Source organism: Aureococcus anophagefferens (genome assembly GCF_000186865.1).
Source record: "Aureococcus anophagefferens unplaced genomic scaffold AURANscaffold_3, whole genome shotgun sequence".
NCBI classification, from domain to species: domain Eukaryota; class Pelagophyceae; order Pelagomonadales; family Pelagomonadaceae; genus Aureococcus; species Aureococcus anophagefferens.
Genome location: NW_008705563.1, coordinates 1,299,291 through 1,324,810, shown reverse-complemented (window position 1 = coordinate 1,324,810; position 25,520 = coordinate 1,299,291). Strand labels below are relative to the sequence as shown.

At 69.8% G+C, this 25,520-nt stretch overlaps 6 protein-coding genes across 6 annotated transcripts; 1 reads left to right on the top strand and 5 right to left on the bottom strand.

Moving 5' to 3' along the window:
• Positions 1-971: 971 nt before the first annotated feature.
• On the bottom strand, positions 972-1,642 carry AURANDRAFT_59875 (hypothetical protein; the record flags this gene model as incomplete). Its single annotated transcript, XM_009035449.1, has 1 exon — positions 972-1,642. The coding sequence occupies one exon, from the start codon at positions 1,634-1,636 to the stop codon at positions 1,049-1,051; it is 588 nt and encodes a 195-aa protein (XP_009033697.1).
• Positions 1,643-2,074: 432 nt separating this feature from the next.
• Positions 2,075-4,091, bottom strand: AURANDRAFT_36348 (hypothetical protein; the record flags this gene model as incomplete). Its single annotated transcript, XM_009035448.1, has 1 exon — positions 2,075-4,091. The coding sequence occupies one exon, from the start codon at positions 3,958-3,960 to the stop codon at positions 2,203-2,205; it is 1,758 nt and encodes a 585-aa protein (XP_009033696.1).
• A 553-nt stretch (positions 4,092-4,644) lies between these two features.
• Positions 4,645-7,023, top strand: AURANDRAFT_70857 (hypothetical protein; the record flags this gene model as incomplete). Its single annotated transcript, XM_009035735.1, has 3 exons — positions 4,645-4,791; positions 4,851-5,998; positions 6,771-7,023. 3 exons carry the CDS (start codon positions 4,645-4,647, stop codon positions 7,021-7,023), a joined length of 1,548 nt encoding a protein of 515 aa, XP_009033983.1.
• Positions 7,024-12,105: 5,082 nt separating this feature from the next.
• AURANDRAFT_59874 (hypothetical protein) lies at positions 12,106-12,992 on the bottom strand (the record flags this gene model as incomplete). The annotated part of the gene is made up of 1 exon (XM_009035447.1): positions 12,106-12,992. The coding sequence occupies one exon, from the start codon at positions 12,949-12,951 to the stop codon at positions 12,118-12,120; it is 834 nt and encodes a 277-aa protein (XP_009033695.1).
• A 4,943-nt stretch (positions 12,993-17,935) lies between these two features.
• On the bottom strand, positions 17,936-18,535 carry AURANDRAFT_21062 (hypothetical protein; the record flags this gene model as incomplete). The annotated part of the gene is made up of 1 exon (XM_009035446.1): positions 17,936-18,535. A coding segment is annotated over one exon (600 nt), but the record flags the coding sequence as incomplete, so codon positions are not given.
• Positions 18,536-22,114: 3,579 nt separating this feature from the next.
• Positions 22,115-22,366, bottom strand: AURANDRAFT_7645 (hypothetical protein; the record flags this gene model as incomplete). Its single annotated transcript, XM_009035313.1, has 1 exon — positions 22,115-22,366. A coding segment is annotated over one exon (252 nt), but the record flags the coding sequence as incomplete, so codon positions are not given.
• Between the last annotated feature and the right edge of the window lie 3,154 nt (positions 22,367-25,520).

Genomic DNA, 25,520 nt, shown 5'->3' with positions numbered 1-25,520 from the left:
TGAGCCGCGAAGTCGCCATCACGAACGGTTGGAACGGCTCCGCGCCCTCGTGGGGTACATGCGCCGCGGCCGGGGCCGTTTTTCCTTCGGCTACCGCGGCCTACGCGCCGCTTTGAGGCCCATCGAGGGCTAATCGGGTGTTCACCACCCAAAGGTTTGGGTGTGCGCTTTGGTGCATCAGGGCGTCGCGCAGCATGGACTCAGCTCAGTATCTCCGGCTGAGAATTGAGGTAGCGGCGAAGCAGGGGGACATCCCTCTGCTGGTGAACCTCATCCGTGAGAGCGGTGATCACTTCGATGTGAACGCGCAAGCGCCGCCTCGCTATGGTCGATACACACTGCTCCATTGTGCTTTGTTTCGTTGGGTTAGAAATAATCGCCGCACAGAGAACAGATCCGATTTGGTTCGTCTCCTCTGTGCGCATGGCGCGAATGTCAACGCGGTTGGTAGCTTTCAAACGGGTGTTGCGTGCACGCCCCTGCACTATTGCGTGCACGCCGAAGAAGCGGAGATCCTCCTCGACCACGGGGCCGATGTCAACTTCCGCGACAGCAGTGGAAATACGGCGCTCATGAAGAGTCTCCGATATCTCCCGCTTGTACGTCTTCTAGTTCGCCGTGGACCAGACACGGGAGGATGGAGACTTATGAGCTCAGAGTTCGTCAAGCCAGGCGTGGCGGAATTCCTCGAGGGCGTCGACGCCGCGGGCTCGTACGCGGCGTACGTGCGCGCGCCAAGAGTCGACCTCGTGCGCCTGCGGACGCTCTGCGCTCGCGGCCGCGCCGCGCCTCCCCGCGATCGCGTCCTCGAGCGCCTCTTCTGCGGGCCGGCGAAGGCGGAGACCGGCGCGCGGCGCGCGTCCAAGACCGCCTCGCGCCGCCGCCCGCTACCGAACGAGGTCTTCTGGCACATTCTCGGCTTCTGGCGGACGCTGCGGGAGCTCGGCGAGTAGTAAGCGCGGCACTGGGATGATAGGAGAGATTTAGAGGCGGCGGGCGTCGACTGCCGCGGCGGCGCCGGCCGCGGCGCCCTGGGCGGGCGGCGCGTTTACCGGTTGGCCTTGGCGACGCGCTCGATCTCGTCCTTCTTCTTGATGGCGTAGGAGTTGGAGGAGCCGCGGGCCGCGTTGATGACCTCGTCCGCGAGGCACTCGGCGATGGTCTTGACGTTGCGGAAGGCGGCCTCGCGGGCGCCCGTGCAGAGGAGGTAGAGGGCCATGTTCACGCGGCGGAAGGGCGACATGTCGACGGCCTGGCGGCGGACGACGCCCGCGGAGCCGACGCGCGTCGAGTCCTCGCGCGGGCCCGACTGGAGGATCGCCTGCACGAGGACCTGCACCGGGTTCTGGTCCGTGAGGAGGTGGACGATCTCGAGGGTCGACTGCACGATGCGCACGGCCTTGAGCTTCTTGCCGTTGTTGCGGCCCTTGCGCATGAGCGCGCAGACGAGGCGCTCCGTGATCGGGCAGAGCGCCTTGCGGAAGCGCTTCTTCTGGTAGCGGCCCGCCGTGTGCGGCAGGTACACGCTGTGCTTGCCCTTGACGGCGATGTAGTCCTCGAGGGAGATGTCGTTCACCTCCACATCGTCGTAGGTCCACTTGCCGAAGAGCTTGATCTCGCTCGCCGTCTCCGTCATCGTTACCTGCGGGGCGCGGGCGGCGTGAGGCGGCGCGTTCGTCCGGTCGTGCGCGCGCGCGGCGTCGTCAACGGCGGCGTGCGGCGGCGGCGGCGCGGCCCGCCCGGCTTCGTGCGGCCCCGCCGCGGCGGGGCCGCGCCGCCGCACGGAGAGCGAGCGCGCACGGCGTCGGCGACGCCACGGGCGGCCAAAACCGCGTGCGCTCGCATCTCCGCGCGGCACCGGGTGTTCCGAAAGCCTCCGCATCGCATCCCCGTCGCTATCTCAAGTCCCACGCGCGCATTAGTCGACGCCGCATCGCGCAGTCGCTCGTCGATCGCTGTGCTCGGACAGAAGACACGCTTGGCGATTTTTGATGCCCTCGAAGATCTCCTAGTTAGGATCAGCTTGGCCGGGGTTCGAGTCGCGAGCATGACGCGATGGACGCCTCCCAAGATGCAAGTCTGGAAAATCTTATGTCGAGGGGGGAGAGGGGCGATGTACGGCGCCACACGCGTGGCGGGGGTCGCACGCGGACGCGGACCCGGGGGAACTGTCAGGGCTGGGGGTCGTCCGCGGCGCAACTGTCAGGGCTGGGGGTCGTCCGCGGCGCAGCCGTGGGGCACGGCGTCGCCGGACCAGCCCGCGCCGGGCACGGGGCGGTCCGCGGCGTTGCGGAGCTCCGTCTCCGAGACCTTGCTGCGGCGGAGGAAGCCGGAGGACCCCGCGCCGCGGATGACGGCGCCCCGCGGCGCCATGGTCTCCTCGAGGGCCTCGCGGACCGTCGCGTCGTCGACGGGGAGGAGGTACGTCGCGTCGACGTTGAAGAGGCGGCCCGTGGACTCGAGGAGCGCCATGACCGTGCCCTCCTGGGTCCAGGTCTTGTTGTAGGGGAGCTTGGCCATGATGCGGTCCACGGACTGGTCCGGCGGGATTTGGGTCGGCAGGTGGTACTTCTCGCAGAGGTCGACGGTCCGTTTGATAACGGAAGGATCCGCGAGGCCCATCTTCACGGCCACCCTCGCGGCGATGACGCAGCCGATGGCGACGGCCTGGCCGTGGCTCAGGCAGCAGAGCGACCCCGGCCGGTGCGAGATGGCCTCGACGGGGTGGCCGAGCGTGTGGCCGTAGATGAGCACGACGGCCTCGCGCTTCTCCTTGGGGTCGATGTCGATGACCTGGCACTTGAGCTCGATGGTCCGGCGGATGACCTTCTCGAGGAAGGCCGGGTTCAGCAGCGGGCCGTCGTAGTCGTCGAGCATGTGCAGTAATTCCGCGTCCTGGCACAGCGCGTGCTTGACGATCTCGCCCATGCCGTCGGGCAGCAGCCAGTCGTCCAACGTCGCGAGCACGTCCGGGTCCACGATGATGCGGATGGGCGCGTAGTAGGACCCCACGAGGTTCTTGCCGTGCTTGGCGTTGACGGCCTGCTTGTGGGAGATGGCCGCGTCGCACTGCGCGAGGAGCGTCGTCGGGAAGTGGACGAGGCCGACGCCGCGGTGCAGCGTCGACGCGACGAAGCCGCAGACGTTCGCGACGGCGCCGCCGCCGAGGGAGATCATCACGGAGTGCTTGTCGATGCCCATGGAGATGACGCGCTCCGCGAGCTCCGCGTAGACCTCTAAAGTTTTCGCGTCCTCGCCGTCGGGGATGACGACGCGATGGACTCTATACCCCATGGCCTCCAAACCTTCCAAGAAGCCGTCGCCGTAGAGCCCGTTGACCGTCTCGTCCGTGAACACGAACAGCGGGCTCGACGCGGAAGCTTCCGGGATGATCTCGAAGGCCGCCGCGCGCGGGTCGCGGACGACGCCGCGCGCGACGCGGACGTCGGTGACGACGGCCCCGCCGGTCGTGAACGAGTACGTCGCGCAGTCGATGCCGCCGCCGGAGGTTTTGATGACGCTCTTCGCCGCGTCGACGCGCGCGGACCGCGACGCGGACCGGCGCTCCAGGCGGTCCCGGAGCTCCGCGCGCGCGCGGCGCTGCGGCGCCGAGAGCATCTCGTCGGCGGTCGCGTACGACAGTCTCACGGCCTCGAGGTCGCGCGTCGTCTTCGTCAGGTCGGCGACGCGCTCGCGCGCCGCCGCCAGCGCCTCGTTGGCGAGCTTCAACTCCCGGTAGAGCGCGGCCTCGCGCTCGAGGCGCGCGGCGTCGCCGGCCGTCGCCAAGGTCGCGGGCCGCTCGCCCTTGGCGCCCCTGGCGTGGCCGAGGCGGTGGGACGCGTAGTCGAGGCGGTAGGCGTCGAGCGCGAGGAGGTCCTCGGCGGAGTCGGCCTTGATGAAGGGCAGCGGCTCGCCGAGGAGCTCGCTGCTCTTGGACCGCTTCATGAGCTGCGCCGACATGGCGGGGGCGCGCGCAATGGGTTGCGGCCGCGCGGGGGCGCAAGAAGCGGCGCGAGAGGATGCGGGCGGTGCACGGGCCGACCCTTGCAAGATCGACCGCCGACGACGGCCGATGTCACGAAGAGTTCTCTCGAATTGTCTTGATGAAGAGCGGCGTCATTGCGGCTTACGAGCTCGATCGAACTCGCTTGCGGTAATATGGCATCGCCGCCTTCAACAACCCGTAATTGCCGTGTCGGCAAGCCGTCTGGGCTCTTGTCGCTGTGCTGCCGGGCTGCCGTTTGGGTGCCACATCCCTCGAGTCCAATGGGCGCCTGCCAGTCGCGGTCCGCGCCCCGGCCGGAGGCCGCGGTCGTCCCGGCGGAGGAGGACCTCGACGAGAAGGCCTCCTTCGCCGAGCCCCACGACGGCGCGACGTCGCAATTGCCGGCGCGCGCGCCGGTCGTCGAGTCGGACCTCGACTTCGGGTCGCTGGTGAAGATCTGGACCGTCGAGGCGACGGTGAACTACGCCCTGCCCTGGCAGGTCGAGGAGCAGCTCGAGTTCACGGGGAGCGGCTTCGCCATCGAGGGCCGGCGGATCGTCACGAACGCGCACGTCATCTCGCAGGCCGTGTCCGTGCGCGTGCGCCGCGAGGGCGACGCGCAAAAATTCGAGGCCAGGGTCCACGCCGTCTGCCCGGAGATGGACCTGGCCGTGCTCACGGTCGCGGACGAGGCCTTTTGGGACGACGGCGACGACGGAATGTGCGCGTGCGCGCGGCTCTCGGGCGCTTTACCCCGCATCGGCGAGGCGACGACGGTCATCGGCTACCCGACGGGCGGCGAGCAGGTCGCTGCTCCGCGTCCGACGATACGTTCTGTTCGCCCGGCGACTTTAAAGTCTCGCAGGTCTCCGTGACGAAAGGCGTCGTGAGCCGCATCGACATGCAGCGCTACACGGGCTACGCGAACGTCGAGCCGCTCCTCGTCGTGCAGATCGACGCGGCGATCAACGCGGGCAACTCCGGCGGCCCCGTCTTCGACGTCCGCGGCGACGTCATCGGCGTCGCGTTCTGCAAGGACGCGACGGACGACTCCGACAACATCGGCTATCTGATCCCCGCGCCCATCGTGGGCCTCTTCTTCGGCGCCGTGGCCATGCGGGAGGCGGCGGGCGGCGACGCGCCCTTCGTCGTGCCCGGCGTCGCGGGCCTGGGCGTGGCCACGCAGCCCGCGGAGAACGCGCACCTCCGGCGGCACTGCCGGATGGCGCCGGGCACGACGGGCGTCGTCGTGACGCGCGTCGCGCCGCTGTCGCCGCTCCACGGCAAGGCGAAGACGGGCGACGTCATCCTAGCCATCGACGGCGTCGAGGTGTCGAACGACGGCAGCGTGCCGCTGCCCGACGACGCGCCGCCGAACGCCGGGAAGCGGCGCCGGCGGCCGCGCCGCGTCGACTACGACCACCTCGTGACGTCGCGGCCCGTGGGGTCCCGCGTCATCGTCAAGCTCCACGACGCGACCACGGGCGAGGTGCGGGACGAGGACGTGGCGCTTGCGGCCGTGCCGCGGCTCGTGCCCTGCTTCCACGGCGTCGACGCGCGGCCGTCCTACTTCATCTTCGGCGGGCTGGTCTTCGCGCCGCTGTCCATGCCCCTCGTGGACGTCTTGGACACGACGTCCTACGACGACGAGACGACGCTGGCCATCCGGCACGCGTGCGCGAACGCGGAGAAACGGGACCCGGACCAGCAGATCGTCGTGCTCCAGCGCATCCTCGTCGCGCCGGAGTGCAACGACGGCTACGACGACGCGCACCACGCGCCGTCGATTTTGGAGAGCGTCGACGGGAAGACCGTGGACAACCTCCGGTCGCTCGCGGACTGCGTCGACGCGGCGGCGGGCGACTTCGTGCGCTTCGTCTTCAGGAGCGGCCACATCATCGCGCTGGACCGGCGCCTGTGCCTGAAGCACGACCCGGACACGCTCGCCATGAACGCCATCCCGAGCCGGTGCTCCGCGGACCTCGAGGACCCGGAGCGGCCGAGCGCGGCGTGGTGCGGGTCCCTCTTCCTCCGCGCGATGCGCTCCTAAGGTTACTGTCGCACGGTGAGGACGTAGAAGACGGCGCCGGCGACGAGCATGCGCCAGCCGACCACCATGGTCGCGACGCCGAGGGCGAGCGCGTAGACCGCGGGCTGCCGCGTCGCGGGGCATTTGAGCGCGTCGATCGCGGGCACGTCGACGTACTTGTCGTCGATGCCCAGCGCCTCGCCGAGCGCGAGCAGCGGGTTGCCCGCGCCGCCGCCGCCGCCGCCGTTGCCGCCGGTCCCGCCGCGCGCGGCGCCGCGGGCCGGCGCCGGCGTCCCGTGCACCGTCGCGACGCGGCTCCGGGGCTGCCCGGGCTGGGGAGCGGCCTTGGGCCGGTCCTGGCAGATGTTGCCGTTCGTGTCGATGTAGACCATGGCTACCGACGACGCGGCTGCCCCGCGACACTGCTACGATGGGTGTGGCTGCCCCGCGAGCACCTTCAGCCCGCGCGGTGACACCCGAACACCAACCTTCAGCGTATCCATAATGCAATCATTGCCCGCTCGGCGCCTGGCGGCCAGTCAATTCCTGACGGGGCCCACAACAGCCCGAGGCTCGCGCTTTAGAGCTCTCGCGGCCAAAAACTTGGCCCGCTGCCTTGGCTTCGCGGCCCGCGAGCGCGACACCTCGGGCCCTCGAGGAATCCCCTCGGGTCGGCGTCGCGCCTCGCTCTCCGCGCGCGGGGACGGGGTGCGCGCGCGGCCCCGGGGGCCGTCGCGACTCGCTCGGACTCGGGAGGAACATGTCGGCGATTCCGGCCGTCGTCGCCGCGGAGCGCGTGCCCGGCGGCGAGGCGAACCGCATCGTCGGCGTCGTCGACGCGCTCAAGTACTTCGACGCCAACGAGGGCGGCTTCGGCTTCCTGCGGCGCACGGGCCACCCCGTCGCGAACAGCCGCGAGCACCACGTCCATTTCCGTAGCAAGGACGCGCCCGAGCCGTTCTCCGACCTCAAGGTCGGCATGGAGGCGCGCGCCCCGCGTCCTTTTTGACGAGCAACGCGCCCCCGCGGCGACCGCGCGCGCCAACGCCCCCGACCCCCCCCGCGTCTCTAGGTCGCGTTCACGCTCGTCGACCGCGACGGCCGCCCGAACGCGCACGACGTCGTCGTCACGGGCCCCGGCGACAGCGCCAAGGTCGACGGTTCCAAGCGCAAGGGCTCCTGGACCAAGGAGAAGAAGTCGCCGCGGAGCTCCTGGGGCGAGGCCAAGGAGAAGAAGCAGATCCCCGCGCTGAGCTTGGGCGGCTCGCGCCCCGGCGCGTCGTCCGCGGGCGCCGCGCGGTCGAGCCGCGCCGAGAGCGAGGGCGTCCCCGCCGTCACCGACGTGTCGTCGTCGGAGGCGACGTCCTCGGAGACGTCCGAGTACCGGAGCCAGCGGCACCGCCTCGCGACGTTCGGCGTCGGCCCCGCCGTCGCCGAGGCGCCCCAGGACGGCGCGGGCGGCGCCGCGCGCGAGGGCGACGACGGCTTCGCCTCCCTCGACGAGCAGCCGGGCTTCTTCAACCCGCTGGCGGCCAAGGAGGCGCGCCAGTGGGCCGCGGGCGCGCGCGTCTACGCGTCGATGCCGGGCTGCGCGATCGCGGACCGGCCCCCGGGCCTGCCCCGCGACTCCGTGGCTTTGCGCAAGTCCACGGACACGTGGCAGGGCTCCTTCATCATGCAGTGCGACCCCGACGCCTACGCCGCGAACCCGCTCGGCGTCGAGGCGGAGCTGCGCGCGCGCCTCGGCGAGGTCTTCGTGCGCGTCGAGTGCTGGGGCCTGGCGGCCATGGACGCGGCGCTGACGCCCGACGCCGGTCGGCTCGCGCTCGACGACGACCCGGGCGCGCCGCCGCCGCCGGGCCTCGTCATGCTCGGCTCGAAGAAGGAGATGGAGCGGCTCTGCGCCGCGGGCGCGTCCCTCGCCGGCGGCGTCGCGCGGGCCTGCTGCGCGCCCTGGTCCGTGCTCGCGCGGTCCACGGACGAGACCGACGACGAGTTCGGCCGGGAGCTCGCGCGGCTCGAGCTCGGCGCGTTCCTCGAGGCGCAGGGCCTGCCGCTGCACCGCGCGGCGCCGCTGCTGGAGGCGCCGGACCTCGCCGTGGCCAAGGGCCTGTTGGCGCAGCTCGCGACGGACGCCCAGACGACGCTGGGCGACCTGCGCGTGCTCCTCGCGTGCTCGCAGCGCGACGGCCGCCTGGCCGTCGGCCTGCCGCGCGCGCGCGCGGCGAAGCGCCGCGAGCCCGCGGCCCACGCGGCCGTGCGCGGCGCCCACGAGGTGCTGGCGCTGCGCTTCGGCGTGCTCGACGACGACGTCGGCCTCGTGACCGTGCAGCCGCACGCGCGGTGCGCCGTCGTCGACGCGGCGTCGCGGCCCGACGTCGTCTTCCTCCGCGTGCTCGCCGTCGACGACGGCTCGAGCCCGAAGCGCAAGCTCCGCTCGTCGTCGTCCGAGTTCGTCCCCAAGCACTTCGTCGCGCCGTCGCCGCCGAATTCGCCCGCGCGGGGGCCCGCCGCCGCGACGCCCGCGCACATGCGGCCGCCCGCGAGCCCCAAGCTGCCGGACCGGCGCGCCGCCAACGGCAAGGCCGCCACGGGCAACACGGCGCCGGGCCAGTTCGTGCCCTACACGCACCCGCAGCGCCGCAACGGCGCGGCCGCGCGCGCCGACGACGACGCGCCCGCGCCGAACTCGGCCGACAAGGGCGGCTACAAGAAGGGCAACAAGAACGGCTACAAGAAGGACTACTCCAAGGACAAGCCGAAGCGCGTCTTCAAGAACAAAAAATCCATCCCCTGCTGCTACTTCCTCCGCAACCTCTGCGAGAACGGCGACTCCTGCAAGTTCAGCCACGACGCGTCCCTCACGGGCCTCGACACGGGCTGCTCCTGGGGCAAGGACTGCCGCTACGGCCACTACTACGACCCCTACGCCAAGGACGCCTGCGAGCCCTGCGACGCCGCCGTCACCGCGGAGTAGGCGAAGCCGGCCGCGGGCGCGCGACGCCGGAGCGCGCGCGCGCCGCACCCACCAGGGCGCGCGCGCCCCCAACACACACACCCCCTCGACCAACCCACCACGCGTGCTTCGGGTAACCGGGCACACCTCGAATTGATGATATGGGAGGCGGCTCGTTGACGGCACCTTGAATGGTGATGCATTCCAAACTTTCGAGGTCGGCTCGGGCAGCCGCGACGCCAGCGACTGGCACCCCGCCTTGCCGGCGCCATGCGGTGGCCGGCGGTGCTCCTCGCGACGCGCGCCGCGGCGCAGTTCGGCGTCTTCTCCGGGGACGGCGCCACGGACTGCTTCTATGTGTACAACGGCGTCAACTACGTGAGCGGCCACCAGCTCGAGGACGCCATCCTCGGCGACGACCCGAGCGCCTTCTTCCCGCGCCTGAGCCGGGCTACAAACTACGACAGCTCCATGCGGCCCAACGTCTGGTACACGGGGACCATCGACGCGCCGCCGGAGCTCGTGGTCTACGACTTCTCGCTCAAGTCCTTCGAGCTCGACGAGAAGAAGAATTTGATGAAGTTCGTCGGCGCCGAGTCCTACTCCTGGACGGACCCGCGGCTCAACTTCACGTTCACGGACGGCTGCTATTTGGACGGGGCCATCCCGGGCAACTGGTTCCTCACGCCGGGCTTCCTGAAGAAGATCTGGCAGCCCGAGCTCTACACGGTCAACTCCGTGGAGCCGACGCGGCCCTTCTCGCCGCGCGACGACGTCGCCATCCTCCCCGGCGGCCGCGTGTTTCTTACGTACACAACCACCAAACTCGTGCAGTGCTCCATGAAGTTCCACGAGCTGCCCGACGACACGCAGGACTGCGAGAACGCCGTCGGGTCCTACCCCTACGCGTCGACGTCCGTGCTCATGTACTCCGGGCCCATGGCCTACGAGATCGCCGAGGGTGAGGACGGCGGTTCGCGCGAGGTCTTCTCGAACCAGTGGCGCATCCACTCGAGTACGGTCTTCATCGAGCAGGTCGACTACGGCGGGCTGCCCTACTCCGAGGCGCACCAGCGCGTGCGCTTCAAGCGGCGCCACAAGTACTACATCACGGAGGCCCTCTACCCGGCCCTCTTCTTCCTCATCATCTCCTACTGCGGCTTCTGGATCGACCGCGCCGTCGCGCCCGCGCGCGTCGCCATCGCCGTCATCCCCGTCCTGATCATGCGGACCTTGCTGAACGGCACCTTCGCGAACTTCCAGATCATCTCCTACTCGACGCTGCTCACGTCCATCCTCCACCTCGGCGAGTCGCTCTGCGTCATCGCGGTCTTCGAGTACGCGGTCGTCCAGGTGTTCCTCGCGCGCGAGAAGAAGGAGCTCGCGCGCCACACGCTGCTGGGCAAGCTCAAGGAGCCCATCCTCCACTACGTCCAGATGCGGGGCGCGCGCGCGGACGACGTCGCGGGCGCGGGCGACGTCGAGCTCGAGGACCGCGCGCGCGCGCCGTCGGACCCGCCGAAGCCGCCGCCCCTCGCCGTCGTCGCCGTCGTCGAGAAGCTCCGGGACGCCTTCGAGGGCGTCTGCGACGGCGAGGGGCGCGCCGACGCGCGGCGCGTGCACCGCCTGCTCCGGGACATGGGCCGGTCCGCGTCCGTCGACGACGTCCGCCTCATGATCGACCTGTTGGACCGCGGCGCGACGTCCCTCGACTTCTCGCGGACCGTGGAGTTCGTCGTGACCTACGAGAGCCTGCTGGCGGCGAGCGTCGCGGCGGAGGACCGCCACGTCTGCGACATGCCCGTGTCCGAGCAGATCGACGTCGCGTTCCGCGTCGGCTTCCCGCTGCTCACGGCGGCGATCACGGGCCTCAAGGTCACGGCCCACAAGGAGTACCATAACGCCTACACGGAGGCCATCGAGGACTCCATCTTCAACGACCCGCTCTTCTTCCAGTGGGTCCCCTTCATGGGCGTCGCCGTCGTCGCGCTCGCCGTCTACGCCGAGCACTACTGGCGCTTCCACCGCGCCTTCCCCGACGACGACAAGTGACGCGCGCGGGGCGGGGCCGCACCCGCCCGAGCGCCCGGCCTAATCTGGCTTTCGTTGAATTGTTGAAGTGGTTGTTGAAAGGGAAAGGAGGCCTGAAAGGCAGACCAGCTCGTGTCCGCGATTGCCACGGCATGCGGCCTGAGTGAGTTTAAGAGTGAGTAGCAGCTCGACTGAATGTTGAAGTGGTTGTTGTAGGGAAAGTCCAAACTCGGCTCGGCCACCTCCTCATGGCCTGCCTGAGCAAGACTGAAGGACCTTGACCCGGCAGTGCTCAAGAAGAAGCCACTGCGTGCGCGACGCGAGCGGGCCTTTGGCGCCTCCCGGCGGCGTCGTCGCCATGGCCGCGCTGCTGCACGCGCGCGGCTTCCACGCGTCGCGCCAGCTCCTGGACCACTACCGCACGCTGGGCCTCCAGTACAACGCGGGCCCGAAGGAGATCAAGGACGCGCGCGCGTCCGGCGCCCGTGGCGGTTTGCGCGGCGCCCACGCGCGGACGCGCAGGTTCCTGAAGCTCGCGAAGCGGCACCACCCCGACGCGAACCCGGACGACGCGACCGCCGTCGCGAAGTTCCAATCGATCGCCGAGGCGCACGGCGAGCTCAGCGACGGCGGGAAGAAGCTCCTGCGCGGTCCGCCGCGTCGCACGTCGGCGCGCGCGGTCCCACCGTCGCCGCGTCCAGGTACGACCAGTCCATCGGGAACGACTTCCGGCGGCCGAGCGAGCCTCGGGCCGAGTGGCGGCCGCGGCGGAGCAACATCACGGCGCCGCGGCCGACGCACCCCGGCGGGCGGCCCGTGGACACGGAGGCCTGGAACGCCTGGCACTACGGCGACGAGAACGGCGAGTACTCGCGCGAGTCGACGATCGACACGAGCCGGCGGAGCCGCGACAAGAACGCGACGCGGACGAACAAGTGGTTCAAGCGGCGCAACGTGCGGTCCCACGAGGAGCGCCAGGAGGCCGCGGCGCTCAACGCCATCCGGGACGAGAAGGACAACGTCGTGCGGCGCATGCGGGAGCGGCGCGAGGCGCGGCGGAGCGGGACCAAGGCCGCCGCGGAGGGCTGCGCGATCTCCTAGTGTGCCCTAATTTTGTTACCCGTCCTCGTCCATGCCGCTCTCCTTGGGGATCTTCACCTCCGCGTTCTCCGAGTACTGCGTGAGGTGGTCGCAGAAGGCGAGCACGACGGCGCTCGCGTCCTCGTCGTTGACCGTGAAGGGCACGTAGGACAGCATGGAGTGGTCGTCGAGCACGGAGCAGATGGCGGCGTGGAGCCGCTCGTAGGGCAGGTTCGGCGTCCGGCCCGGCTCCGCGTTGTCGAGCCGGTTCCGCTCGCGGACGAAGAGCGCGGCCGAGCCCTCGTCGAGGAACTTCTCGAGCTGCTCCTCGCTCTTGATCATGTCGCTCTTGGAGAGCACGGTGACGTGGGGCACGGGCAGCTGGAGCATGGCGCTCAGGCCCGCGAGCGCGCCGGCGACGAACTTCGACGGCTCGTGGATGCTCACGGCGTCGACGAGGAAGGTAGAACAGCAGGAGATGTTCAGGTTCTGCTGCAGGGCCTGGACGAGCCGGGGCATGACCTGGACGTGCGTGTAGAGCTCGAGCTGGCCCGGGCAGTCGAAGAGCAGCGTGTCGTCCTCCCCGAAGACGGCGAGCTTCGATTCGAGCCAGTCGAAGTTCGCGAGCATGTACTCCATGCAGTAGACGAGCCCGCCGTTGGGGCCGTAGCCCATCTCCTTCATGGCGTCCTCGATGGTGATGAGCTCGCGGATGTCGACGTCCGCCTCGTAGGGCGTCAGCTCCGCCGCCGGGTCCAGGTTCACGACGTAGATGCCCCGCTTGTGGATCTGCCCGTGCACCTGCAGGGCGTGGCACATCGTCGTCTTCCCCACGCCCGCCGGCCCGATGGTGATGATCCCGTAGGGCATGGCAGCGCGCGCAGGCAGCTCGGCCGCGGGCGAGAGAGCTCCAGATGCGCTCACTGAGTCTGCACGGTCGAGCGGCCGTAACGTTGAACCTACGGAGATGGTGACGATGGACGGATGGCATCCTTGCGCGGCGGCAATGATGGCAGCCCGTAGCCGCGGCTGCGGGTAGCGTCCAGCACCCCCATCAGCCGCGACTGCGGGTAGCGTCCAGCGCCCCCATCAGCCGCGACGGCACGAACGCCATCCGGCGCCATGCTCCACAGCGACATCATCTTCATGTTCCTCTCGACGATCGTCAAGAAGGAGTTCTTCTTCGACACGCGCGCCGTCGTCGCCCACCGGAGCTGGGGCCGCAGAGAGACGCTGATCTACGTCGTCGAGGGCGACGACGCGGCCGCGGCGCGCTGGGCAGGCTGCCCGGCGCACGACGTCGGCGTCGCCGGCGCGCCGCTGCGCAAGTGCCTCGGCGAGCCGCCGGTGCTCCTCGCGCCGGGCTGCACGAGCAAGTACTACGGCGCGCCGGGCCCCTGCTGCAAGTACGACTACGGCGTCGCCTGGTTCGCGCGGTCGACGCTCGCGGCGAGCGCCCGCTTCTTCGTCTTCGCGGACGACGACGTCTGGTTCTCGTCGTCGGGCTTCCGCGACCTGCTCTCGCGGTACCCGGACCCGTTTACGACGGCCTTCGCGCTCCACCCCGACGGCTACCGCGCCATCTGGGGCCACCCGGAGTGCCGCCACGACCCCAAGACCGGCGACTGGGGCATCCGGAGCGGCTGGCACCAGCCCGCGGTCCTGTCCATCGCCGCCGTCCACGCGCTGGCGAACCAGTCCGCCGCGGGCGTCATGACGGCCATCTGCGCGGCCTACGGCATCACGCACGACGTCGGCTTCGGCGTGCTCCTGTGGCAGAACGAGGTCCTGGTTGGGGGCTTCGGTCGCTGCGCGGCGCGCCAGTCGACGGAGCCCGCGCTCAAGGACGCGCAGGTCGTCGTGCACGGGGCCCGCGCGCCGACGAAGGCGAACGAACGGTATCTCAACCACAGCGCGCTGACGGCCTTCTTCGAGGACCGCGGCTGGAACGGGAGCGCGTGCTACGCGAAGCATGCCAAGGTCATCGGCCAGCTCGACCGCCTGAACGGCGTGCGCGAGACGCGGTGGTTCGCGCGGGGCGGCGAGGGCATCTTCTCGCCCGAGGACTGCGCCGTCGAGCAGAACGCGGTCTTCCGGGCGCGCAACGAGAGCGAGCGGACCTGCTGGTGCGGGGACCGCAACATCGGCGGCGCGTGGCCCAAGACGAAGGAGTGCCGCGGTTCGTGCCCGCCGGGCCGACGGCGGCTCTCCGAGGCGTGCGCGACGCGGGGCTGGTGCCGACTCGCAACGACTTAGATCCCCGGGGGCACACAACAACACACAGGGGGGGGGGGGGGATCTCGGGTCGCTAGTAGTCGCTGTCGTCGAAGAGCGCGTCGTTCGCGGCGTCGTCGTCGTCGTCGTCGTCGTCGCCCTCGGCGATGCCCTCCTTGTGCTCGCCGGTCTTGAGCATGAGCTCCGCCTCGGTCATGTCCTCGCCGTCCTCGCCGGCCTTGGCCGCGCCGTCGCGGATGGCCTGCGCCGTCGCCTCGTCGACCTTCGTCGGGTCGTCGACCTCGACGAGGTTGCCGAACTCGTCGATCTCGCGGCCGTCGGCGTCGTACTGCTTCTCCTTGGGCGTGTAGAAGGCGATGCGCGCCTCGACCTGTTTGACGATGGCCTCCTCGGACGCGTAGTCCGCGTGGTGGCAGTCGACGCGGAGGACGTGGTCCGCGGCCTGGTCCGCGAGCATGTGCCTCCGGTCCGTCGGCCGCACCTTCTTCAACACGACGAGGTAGGCGCGGTCGTTGGCCTCGTGCTCGTAGTTGCTTCGGGCCTCGTCCCGCAGGCGCTCGTGCTGCGCCTTGCGCCACGTGAGCAGGTCCATGATCTTCAAACGGTTCTGCTCCTTGAAGTCCGTGAGCGCCGCGCTGTCCTGCGTCGCCTCGTCGTCCATGGCCTTTTGCAATTCTTTCTTGGCGTCCTTGTCCTTGACGCCCGCCGCGCCCTGGCGGACGACGCGGGACCGCGCGCGGAGCTGCATGATCGACTCCTTCTCGCTCATCTCCGTTTCTAAACGCGACACCTCGCGCGTCTTCGCCTCGTCCTCCGCGTAGAGCTCGAGCATGACCTCGGCCTCCGCTTCCACGTAGGGCGCGCGGTTCAAACCCTTCCAGGCCTTGCCCGCGGACTTGAAGCGGAGCGGCGTCCGGGGGTCCTTCTGGGACCGCACGGCCTTGACGGCGACCTTTTTGACGACCTCCTCGTCGTCCGGGTCGCCGTCCTCCGCGAACTGGTCCCAGAACTCCATGGCCAGCTCGTCGCCGACGGACTCCATGACCTCGGCGAGCTTCTCGACGTTGCCCGACGCCCAGGCCTCGGCGAAGGGGATCTGGTCCGCGGGCGCTTCGAACAAACCGTCGATGGACACGCCCGCCAAGAGCCGCGCGGCCGCGCGCGGCGCCTCCTCGGCCGAGTTGTTCTCCTCGAAGTCCATCTGCAGATCGTACAGGTCGTCGAGCCGCGCCTCGAGCACGCGCCCCGGGTTGAGCTTGCGCCAGACGACGGCCGCGGCGAGCGCGTCGGGCCCCGGGAGCTCGCGCGTCTCGTCCTCCGGGTCCTTGTCCTTGTTCTCGCGGTGCTGCTTGACGACGTCCGACGCCGTCCGCGCGGCGCCGCGGTCCGTCGTCTCGAAGTCGTACTCGAACTGGGCCGCGACGCGCGCCTCGGCCTCGACGACGCGGCCCCGGTTGTCCTCGTGCCGCTCCCAGATCGCGGCCTCGCGGATCGCCGTCTTCTTCATGATGATGGACGACCGCGCGAGGATCGCCATGTACTCGGGCGTCACGTAGAACGCCTCGTCCTCCATGTCGAGCATGTCGAGCGCCTCGCCCTCGTCGCCGAGCGGCGCGGGGAACGCGGAGCTCCACGACAGCACGGCCGACTCGCGCGAGTCGTGGCGCGACACCTTGGCCCACTCGTCGCGGACGAGCTCCTCGACGTAGCGCGGGTCCACGCGCGCGCCGTCGAGGCAGATGAACTCCTTGCAGCCCTGGTCGTGGTGCATGGGCGACGCCTCGATCGCGCGCGTGATCTGGGTGATCGCGCGGTAGAGGGCCTCCTCGCAGAGCTCGGGCCCGTAGTCGGCCCACTCCTCCGCCGTGTAGTCGAGGAACGCGTTCGGGCCCGAGCCCTCGTTGTGGACGAGCACCGTGAGCCCCTCCGGCGGCGCGCCAAAGTACATGAAGCCGCCCGAGTGGTAGTAGGGCAGCGTCTTCAACAGGTTCATGCGCGCCCAGTGCGTCGCGTGCCAGATGAAGTCCTTGATCTTGAAGAACTCGCCCGGCGGCGGCAGGCCCGTCGACGCCGCGTAGGCCGCGGCCTGGGCCTCGGCCCGGAGCTTCGCGAGCCGCTGCTGCTCCGCGACGGACTCGGCCTCGGCCGCGCGCGCGTCGCGCTGCGACTGCGTGCCGCCGACGCGGCCGCCCATGAGCACTAAAATCGCCGAGTTGGCCTTGAGCCAGGCCTCCGTGCCCTTGGGCGGGTCCTCGACGTTGCGCGTGACCTTTTGGCAGAGCTCGTCGACCATGATCTCGACCATGTGCGACTCCTGCAGGCCCTCGTGGCCGTCGAGCGCCAGGTAGTAGTCCTCCGGCGGCTCCTCCTCGTCGCTGTGGTACTCCTCGATCATCTCCTCGCACTCGAGCACGAGGGACCGCAGCCGCTCCACGTCGCGCGCCGCGCGGCGGCCCCGGCGCTCCGTCTCCTCGAGGTGGTCCTTCTTCCTCCCGTACTCGACGACGGCCTCGGCCTCCTCGTCCTTGGCGGACTGCTTCCGCGCCTCGGCCTTGACGATGGCGCCCTCGATGCCCGTGAGCTCGTCCTTGGTCTGCGCGATGTCCGCGCACTTCTGGATGTAGAGGTACGCGCACCTCACCCAGTCGACGATCATCGGCAAAGCCGAGCCGTAGGACTTGATGTGGTGGTGCGACGCCTTGAAGCGCGGGTCCACGAGGATGCCCGCGATGCGGCTCAGCAGCAAGTTGTTCTTCGCGTAGTCCCAGACGTCGTAGTGGAGCAGCTTGTACTTCAACTTGATGTCGTAGACGACCGTGAGCGCGACCTGGTCGCCCTCGTCCGCGTTGATCTGCGACGACGATAATAATAGTTGCGCCGCCTTCCAGGTCTCCTGCTCCGACGTGAGGATGCAGGCCGCCCGCAGCACCTTCTCCAGGAGCGGCGGCGGCTCGGGGAAGTAGCGGATGACGAAGAAGTCGCGGAGCTCCAACGTTTGGATCTTGTCGGACGCGTGGAGGAACGCGTCGCGCGTCCGGTGGGGGTCGTCGTCCCAGAACTTCTCGATGTTGGAGCTGAGGTTGCGCTGCTTCTTGAGGAGCGCCTCCAGCTGCATGTCCGCCTGCTCGACGACCTGCTTCGATCTTTTGAGCAGTTCCTCGTGCTCGGCCATCATGTCGCGCGCGGCACGCATGTCCGCGGCCATGAGCTCGAGCACGGGCTCGGCCTTGAGGAGGTCCTCCTTGGCCTCCTCGTAGGTGTCGCGCGCGACGAGGGACCCGCCCTCCATGCGGATGCGCTCGATGATGGGCAGCACGCGCGGGTGGTCGTTCTGGACGCCGTGCGGCAGCTTCGGCAGGCGCCGCGCGATCATGAGCGCGTAGACGCCGTCGTACTCCTCCTCGCGCTCCTCGAAGAGCTTGCAGAACTGGAGCGTCGCGAGCGGGTTCACGGGCGACCCGAGCCACTCCCAGAACTCGCCGCGCTCCCAGAGGCCGATCTGGATCTCGTCGAAGAGCGTCCCCCGGATGGACCGCTCGTACTCGAGCTCGGCCTTCGTCTTTTGGATCTTCGGGATCTTGACGCCCATGTCGTCGTACTCGTCCTCCTCCTCCTCGTAGGACTGCTGGTACATGCCGTCGTCCTCGACCTTGACGGGCCGCCGAACCACGAACTCGCCGTGGCGCTGGTTCTCGATGTAGTCGCCGATGAACTTGACGCCGAAGACGTCCGTGAAGACGCCGAGACCGTGGCGCTGGTTCCGCTTGAAGTGGCCCTCGAAGCGGCTGCCGTCGTGGTACGCGAAGACGCCGCTGCCCTCGAGCTGGCCGTCCTTGAAGTCGCCGATGTAGACGTCGTGCTTCGAGGAGATGTAGCAGCCCTTGCCCGTGCGGATGCCCTCGAAGGTCTCGCCCGTGTAGGACGACCCGTCGGCCCACTTCCAGGTGCCGTAGCCGTGGATGCGGCCGCGGTCCCACTCGCCGTCGTACGTGGACCCGTCCGGCGCGCCGAGGCGCCCGTAGCCCTGGCGCTGGTCCATGAACCACTCGCCGCCGTAGTGGGACCCGTCGGCGTAGTCGTACTCGCCGACGCCGTGGCGCTTGCCGTCGACGATCTGGCCCTCGTAGACCTCGGGAGGCACCTCGAGGCCCGCGTCGCGCTCCGCGCGCGACAGCTTCACGGGGTAGGTGATGCGGAAGTCGCCGTAGATGCGGAGCATGTCGAAGTGGTTGTCGACCGTGACGCCCTCGTAGATGAGGCCGCTGGGCCGCCGCCACTCGCCCCAGTGGTCCGCGTCGCGGCCCTCGTGGCGCGACACGCCCATGCTGTCGAGCCACCGCTCGCCCACGAGGGGCCCGCAGTACGTGTCGCCGTTGTAGTACTTCAGGATGACGTCGCCGACGGCCTCGCCGCGGCGCATGAAGCCCTGCATGGACACGTACTGCGCGTAGTACTTGCGCCGCTGGTGGCTCCGCGGGTGGTAGTCCTCCGTGACCTTGGTCAGCAGCGGCGGCGGGTCGCCGATGACCACGGCGCACTTGCGCGTCGGCACGCGCCGCACGACGGAGCCGCCGCGCAGATTCGTAATCTCGCAATGATAAATACCCTCGCAGTCGTAGTTCTGCTTCACGGGGTCGTCGGGCTTGATCTCGAGCCGGTCGAACGCGAGGTCCTCCATGAGGAAGACGAGCTCGGCGCGCCGGTCCTCGCACTCCTTGAGCTCGCGCCGCAGCTCCACGAGCCGGTCCGCGGGCTTCATGGCCAGGAGCTGCATCTGCCGCTTCTTCTTCGCGCGCGCGGAGTCGCGCATCCGCTTCTTCTTCTCGCTCTCCTCGGCCTTGGCCTCGAGGTCCGGCCGCGCGCCGCCGCTCGACGCCGCGGACGCCGCCGACACGGCCGTGCCCGGCCGCGACCCGAGGGACGAGCGCCGCGACAGCGCCGTGCCGGGCCGCTCGGACGCGGCCGTGTCCGGCCGGTCGCCCGCCCTCGACTCCGCGTCGTCGTCCTTTCTTTCCTGCTTTTCGTCGAAGACCTCCACCTCCTTCGTCGACGCGGCCAGCGCGTCGTCGTCGGCCTTCATGGCGCCGTCGTCGAAGTCGCCGGCCTTGGCGCTGTCGAGCCGGACCTCGCCGTCGTCGTCGAAGTCCGCGTCCTCGAGCTGCCGCTGCTTGTCGCGCGTCGCCTGGACCTTGATCTGCAGGTCCAGGGCGTCGACGTCGGCGCGCAGGTCGGCGATGCGCCGGTCGAGGGTCGACTGCTCGTTCTCCCACTCCTGGTACTGCTCGACGATGTCGCCGCGCGCGACGGCGCTGTCCTGCTGCTCGGGCCAGTTGAAGAGCGTCTTGCAGTTCATGCAGATGTTGCGGTAGATGTTCGCGGGCACCTCCGGGTTGACCTTGCGGCAGTGGATGCACCGGAACTTCTTGTGGCGGGAGGACTTGAGCACGCGCGACTGGAGCACGATCTCCGTGTCGACCTCGCCCTCGAGCTTCGCGCCGTCCTTGAACCACTGGTACGTCGGCAGCGGCCAGGCGTCGCCCTCGCACGTCAGCGTGATGCGGGGCGTCATCTCGTTGAGCTGGGGGCCCGGGTCGATGAAGACGGACCGCGGCTGCGTCACGACCTTGGGCGTGTACTCCTTCGCGCGGAGCCACCGGATGCCCGACAGCGTGACGCCCTCGGACGAGCTCCAGTTCTTGTTGATGCGCAGGCGCCAGTAGCGCCGCACCTTGTAGACCTCCGTGGGCACGGTGACGCGCCACCACGTGCGGCCGCCGTCCATGCGGACCGTGATCTTCGCCGGGTGGCGCACGAGCGCGGCCTCCTTCCGCCGCTGCGCCGCGAGCTTGCGGTTGTGGAAGTCCATGGGCTGCTTCGCCAGGACCTGGGCCATGGGCACGAGCGACTTGGGCGCCGGCAGGTCGAAGGCGAAGATCGTCGTGTAGTGGCCCTTGGCCGCGTTGCACGCCTCGACGACGCAGCTCCGCGGCGCCGTCGTGTCCTCGCGGACCTGGAGCTCGATGGTGCCGATGCAGATGGGCGCGCCCAGGTCGTAGACGATCCACTGCTTCTTCGTCGCGCCGCTGCGCGAGCACCAGAAGGTCTTGGGGTTGTGGTCCAGCGTCTTGTCCGCGTTGAACTCGATGTCGTACTCCGAGCTCACGAGGATCGCGTTCGGGCCCTGGATGCTGCGCCTCACGTCCAGCTCGCGCTTCGCGTGCATCATGCGGTAGGCCCGCTGGAGCGTCTTCGCCGCCTCGACCTCGCGGCGCTTGTTGCGGAGCGCGAGCTTGCCCAGGAACATGCGCGCGGCCGCCTGGAGCCGGATCTTCGCGGCGACGCGCTTCACGAGCCACTCGCGGACCATGGCCTGGATCGTCCGCGCGGCGATGGTCTGCCGGAGCAGCCGCTCGACGAGCCACCGCGCCTGGAGGAAGCGGAACTTGCACTGGAGCATGACGAGGCGGTCGAGCACGGACTTGAACGCGTCGACGGAGCCGAGGCGGATCGTCGCCTCGTGCCGCGGCGCCTTCTCCACCATCTCCTCGCGGTCCGCGGCGTCGAGGGACGGCCGCACGTCCAGCGGCTCCCGGCAGCCCAGCAGTTCGACGAGGACGAAGCCCTTCGAGGGCACGCGGAGGCCGACCTCGACCGGCTCCTCCGGCTCCGCGGGCGCGGGCCCCGCGGCCTCGGGCGCCGCCGCGCCGTCGCCGCCGCCGTCCCCCGCCTGGACGATCTCCACCGTGCCGCGCTGGTCGCCGCGCACGGGCCCGCCCTTGAAGCCCATGTTCTCCTGGGCGATCTCCAAGCGGAGGCCGACCTGCGACTTCCGATAGATCGCGTTCACGGAGTCGTCGTCGTCGCCGTCGGCGAACTCGTGGTCCAGGGGCGGCGCCGGGTACTCGAGGACGATGGCCGGCCCGTAGACCGTGCGGATCCTCGTGCCCGCGTTCGAGATCATCGTCTTCGCGGCGCGCATCGCGATGCGCCGGAGCCGCTTCGTGCCGAACGTCGCGTCGCGGCCGTAGTAGATGAGCCAGTTCAGGTCCCAGGCCCGTAAATTGCGCGAGATGTGCTGCATCGCCTGCTGCCGCGCGCGCCAGGCCGGGTCCGACCGCGCGGCGACGCCCTGCGTCTGCGCGGTCCGCCGCTCCGCGAGCTCGGCCTCGCGGATCGCGGCCTTCTTCTCCAGGACGCGCTCCCGCGCCTGGACGATGCGCGCCATGCCCTGGATCGTCAAGATGGCGAACGTCTGCTCGATCCAGAGCACGATGCGCAATCTCGCGATCCGCGCCGTCGCGACGACGCGCCGCTTCGCGACGATCTGGATCCTCCGCGCCGCGTGGTACTCCTTGCGCTTGACCTGGAGCGCCTCCCAGGCGATGCGCCGCCGGAAGAAGCTCTCGAGCTTGACGGCGGCGTGGCGCCGCACCTTGATCATGCGGACGACGCGCCGCGCCCGCGCGACGCGGTAGCCCGCCTGGATGATCGTCGACGCGTGGGCGACGACGCGGTCCGCCTCGAGCTTCTTGCGCCGCCGGTCCAGCTTCTCGAAGGTCGCGAGCCGGTTCCGCGCCCAGGCCTGGAGCCGCCGCGACGCGCGGCGCCGGAGCCGCTTCCGGTCCAAGTCCTCGGGGCCCGGCTTGTCCTGCCAGTGGAGCTCGACCTCGATCTCGCCGCGGTCGTGGATCTGCTCGCGCTTCAGCGGGTCGGACCGCCGCCAGATGGGGTGGTAGGGCCGGTAGTCGCCGACGCGGAACCACCGCCGGAACGCGCGGCGGCCCTCGTTCGGCAGCGCGCCCAACTGCACGAGCACGTCGCCCAAAAAGTCGTCGGCGCTCAGCCGGTCCCAGTCCCAGAGCGAGATGCGCAGCACCTCCGCCGGGTCCGACACGTCGACCTCGAAGGTCTCGTTGTACTCCGGGTTGAGCGTCTGCCGCTTCACGCGCGTGCGGAACGTCCGCCCGTTGCACTCGACGCGCACGTAGGGGTCGCTCGACAGCAGGTCCGCGACGCGAATGTCCGACGCGCGGAAGATCGTCAGCTTCAGCGTCTTCTCCTCCTCCGCGCAGCCGTAGCCGTCGAGGAATTCGAGGAAGCCCTCGCCGTGCGGCGCGAAGGCCTTGAGCTCCTCCGCGCGCTTCCGACTTCCCGGCTTGGGGATCTTGTGCGTCGGGTTGCCGGCCCAGGCGCCGTGGTAGATGGCCACGTTCTTGACGCGCAGGTGCGGCGACTGGCCGAACTGGCTCCCGATGTCGATCTTCGCGGCCCAGACGTTCTTCGCGTCGTCCTTCGCGGACGCGCTGTCCGGGGGCAGCTTGCTCCGGTCGCCCTCCTTGGGCTTGACGGACGTGCGGTCGGCGTAGGGGCCGATGTGCTGCGTCTCGACGACCTTGGCGACGGGCTCGAGGCGGTCGTTGTGCGCGTCGTGCGCCGCGCCGCGCCGCGTCTTCGCGCCGACGGCCTTCTTGAACTGTTTCTTATATTGGTCGTTGGCCGCGTCGAGGAGCGCGTCGGCGCCGCCGAGGTACCAGGCGGCCTTGAACTGCTTGAGCTTCGTCGACGCGGCGAAGGCGAGGCGCCGCGTCGTCGCGAGCCGCAGCCGGTCGGACGCGTGCGCGAGGAACGTCGCCTGCGGCCGCGCCTGGGCGGCAAAAGAGAGATTCAACGTCGCTTCAATGTGAGTGTTCCGCGCGCGCGCGTTCCAAAAAAAACATCAACGCTTCGAGACCGTTCCGAGAGATGATCGCTCGTCCAAAAATCAGCCAAAACGAGTGAAAAACGACCGAGATACGAGCCTTTGAAGTTGGGAATTTCGCTCTCTTTTGCTGCCCTGCGGCCGCGCGGCCTCGTGGCGCCGGTAGGACCGCGCGACGGGCGCCGCGGCGACGAACTTCTTCCAGGAGATCATGTCGCCCTCGCGGTCCTCGCGCACGGTCGCGATGGCGCTGATCTTCGCGCCGACGCCGCCCAAAATCTGGCGCACGACGTTGTTCGGCCGCGCGCCCGTGCGGAGCGCGCGGATGCGGAGCGCGCGGAGCCGGTGGCGCAGGGCGACCTCCCACTCCATGTTCTTCTTCTGGCGCAGCACGCGCTGGTAGTTGGAGTAGATGGGCGGCACGGAGAGCGCGCTGAGCTCGGGCGCCTCCCACGCGGGCAGGTCGTTGCGGAGGTCGTTGATGTTGAGCCCGAGCTTGAGCCGCAGCAGCGCGCGCGCGCCGCCGATGTGCATGGCCGCGAAGGTCGTCAGCGTCTTGAGCAGGACGACGCGCCGCGCGCGGGACCCGCACCAGTACGCGTAGCGCACGCGGCCGACGCGCTTCCGCGCCTGCGACTTGCGCGCCGCGCACTGGATGACGACCGCGGCCTGCGTCGCCTTGGACCCGCTCTTGTGGGCCCGGGCCCACATGATGAGAGCCGTCTTGTTGCCGATGACGGCGTCGGCGGCCATGATGTCCGGGTACCGCTTGTCGAGCGCGTCGATGCGGCAGAGCGCCTTCCGCGACGCGGTGAACGCGTCCGGGATGGTCATCATGGGGATGCTCACGTTGGCGCCGTCGGAGTCGAAGGTCAATTCGGCGACGGCCTTGCCCGGCACGCTGTCGTCGATGGCCGCGAGGAAGGCCGTCTGGCCCCGCCGCGAATTGTTCGTGTCGACGACGCGGACCGCGTCGCCCTGCCTGAGCTCCGTGGCCTTGGCGGCCTTCGTCAAGAGCTCGGACCGCTTCTTGCCCCGCTGGTAGGCGTCGAAGCCGCCGTCGCGCCAGGCCTGGGCCTCGATCTTCAAAAGCTGGAAGAGCTCGATCGCGTCCGTCCGGAGCTCGGAAGCCTGGGACAACGGCGACAGCGTGTAGGACATGGGGTCCAGACCCAGAGGCAGGGCCACGCGCAGAAAGGCCCGCTGCGTCGCGCGCTGGTAGCGCCCGAAGACGCCGCGCAGCAGCTTGCCCTGGCGGCCCCGCTGGAGGTGCTGGTAGTGCAGGGCGAAGTTCACGCGCCGGTGCGCGTTCGCGTCGCGCCGCGCGAGCGCCTTCCGGAAGGCCGTCTGGCACTTGAGCGCCGCTAGATTCTCGAGGTGGAACTGGAGGATGTTGTCGAAGCGCCGCCGGCCGAGGACGCCGCGGTAGCGCCGCTGGACGACGAGCGCGGACTCCTCGGACCGCTGGAGCGCGCGCTGGCGCTCCTTCTCCTTCTTCTTCGCCGTCTCGATGCCCTTCTTGTGGTCCTCGACGAACTGGATCGCCGCCTCCTTCTGGCGCACGGCCCGGAGCCGGTGCACGCGGCGCTTCGCGAGGTACATGCGCGCCTGCGTCTGCACCCACTTGATCTGCGCGAGGCTCGCGGCGAACATCTTGTTCTCCTCCTCGGCCGCCTCCATGCCCTCGGCCTCCATCTCGCGCTGGATGAAGAGGCGGAGCTCGATGTGGCGCCGCATGCGGCGCACGAGGCGCTTCGCGAACCAGCGCCGCGCGGCCGACTGGAGGATGATGATCGAGTAGTCGACGTCGATGCGGTGCGCGTGGCAGTAGTCGCGCGCCATCTTGCCGCGCCACATGCGCTGGACGACGACGCAGGCCAGCGCGAACTGCACGCGCTCCTCCTGCGTCCGCTCCCACTCCTCCAACTCCAGATTCCGCGCGGCCTGCGCGTCCTCCGCGCGGTCCATGTTCTCCTGGGCGAGGCGCGCCCGCGCCACCTGCGTGTGCGCCGTCTCCACGTCGACGCGCCCCATGGCCACGGCGACGGCGGCGATGCACACGGCCGCGTCCGCGAGCGCGTGGAGGTAGGCCTCATAAGAGGCGCGGCCCGCGCGCCGCGCGATGATGTTGAGGCGGAACTTGGCCAGCACGCGGCGCACGCGGTTCGCCTCCGCCAGGAGCTCGACGCGCGCCTTGGCTGCGCGGATGGCGACGCGCTTCCGCGCGTGCTGCACGAGCTTGGGCCAGCAGAGGTCCTCGAGCATGCGGTCGCGGCGGTGCGCGAAGTGGTGCTCCGCGAGCGCCATGTTGTTCCGCAGGCGCCGCCGCAGCACGCGGCGCCTCCAGAGGTGGACGAAGCCCGACCGCAGGTGCTTCAGCCGCTCGAGCCTGACGCCGAGCGTGTGGTTGATCTTCGACTGCTTCCAGTAGCTCGTGATCCGCATCGCGCGCGACAGCGCGGACCGCATGCGGATGGGCTCGACGACGGGCTCGGCGCGCTCCAGG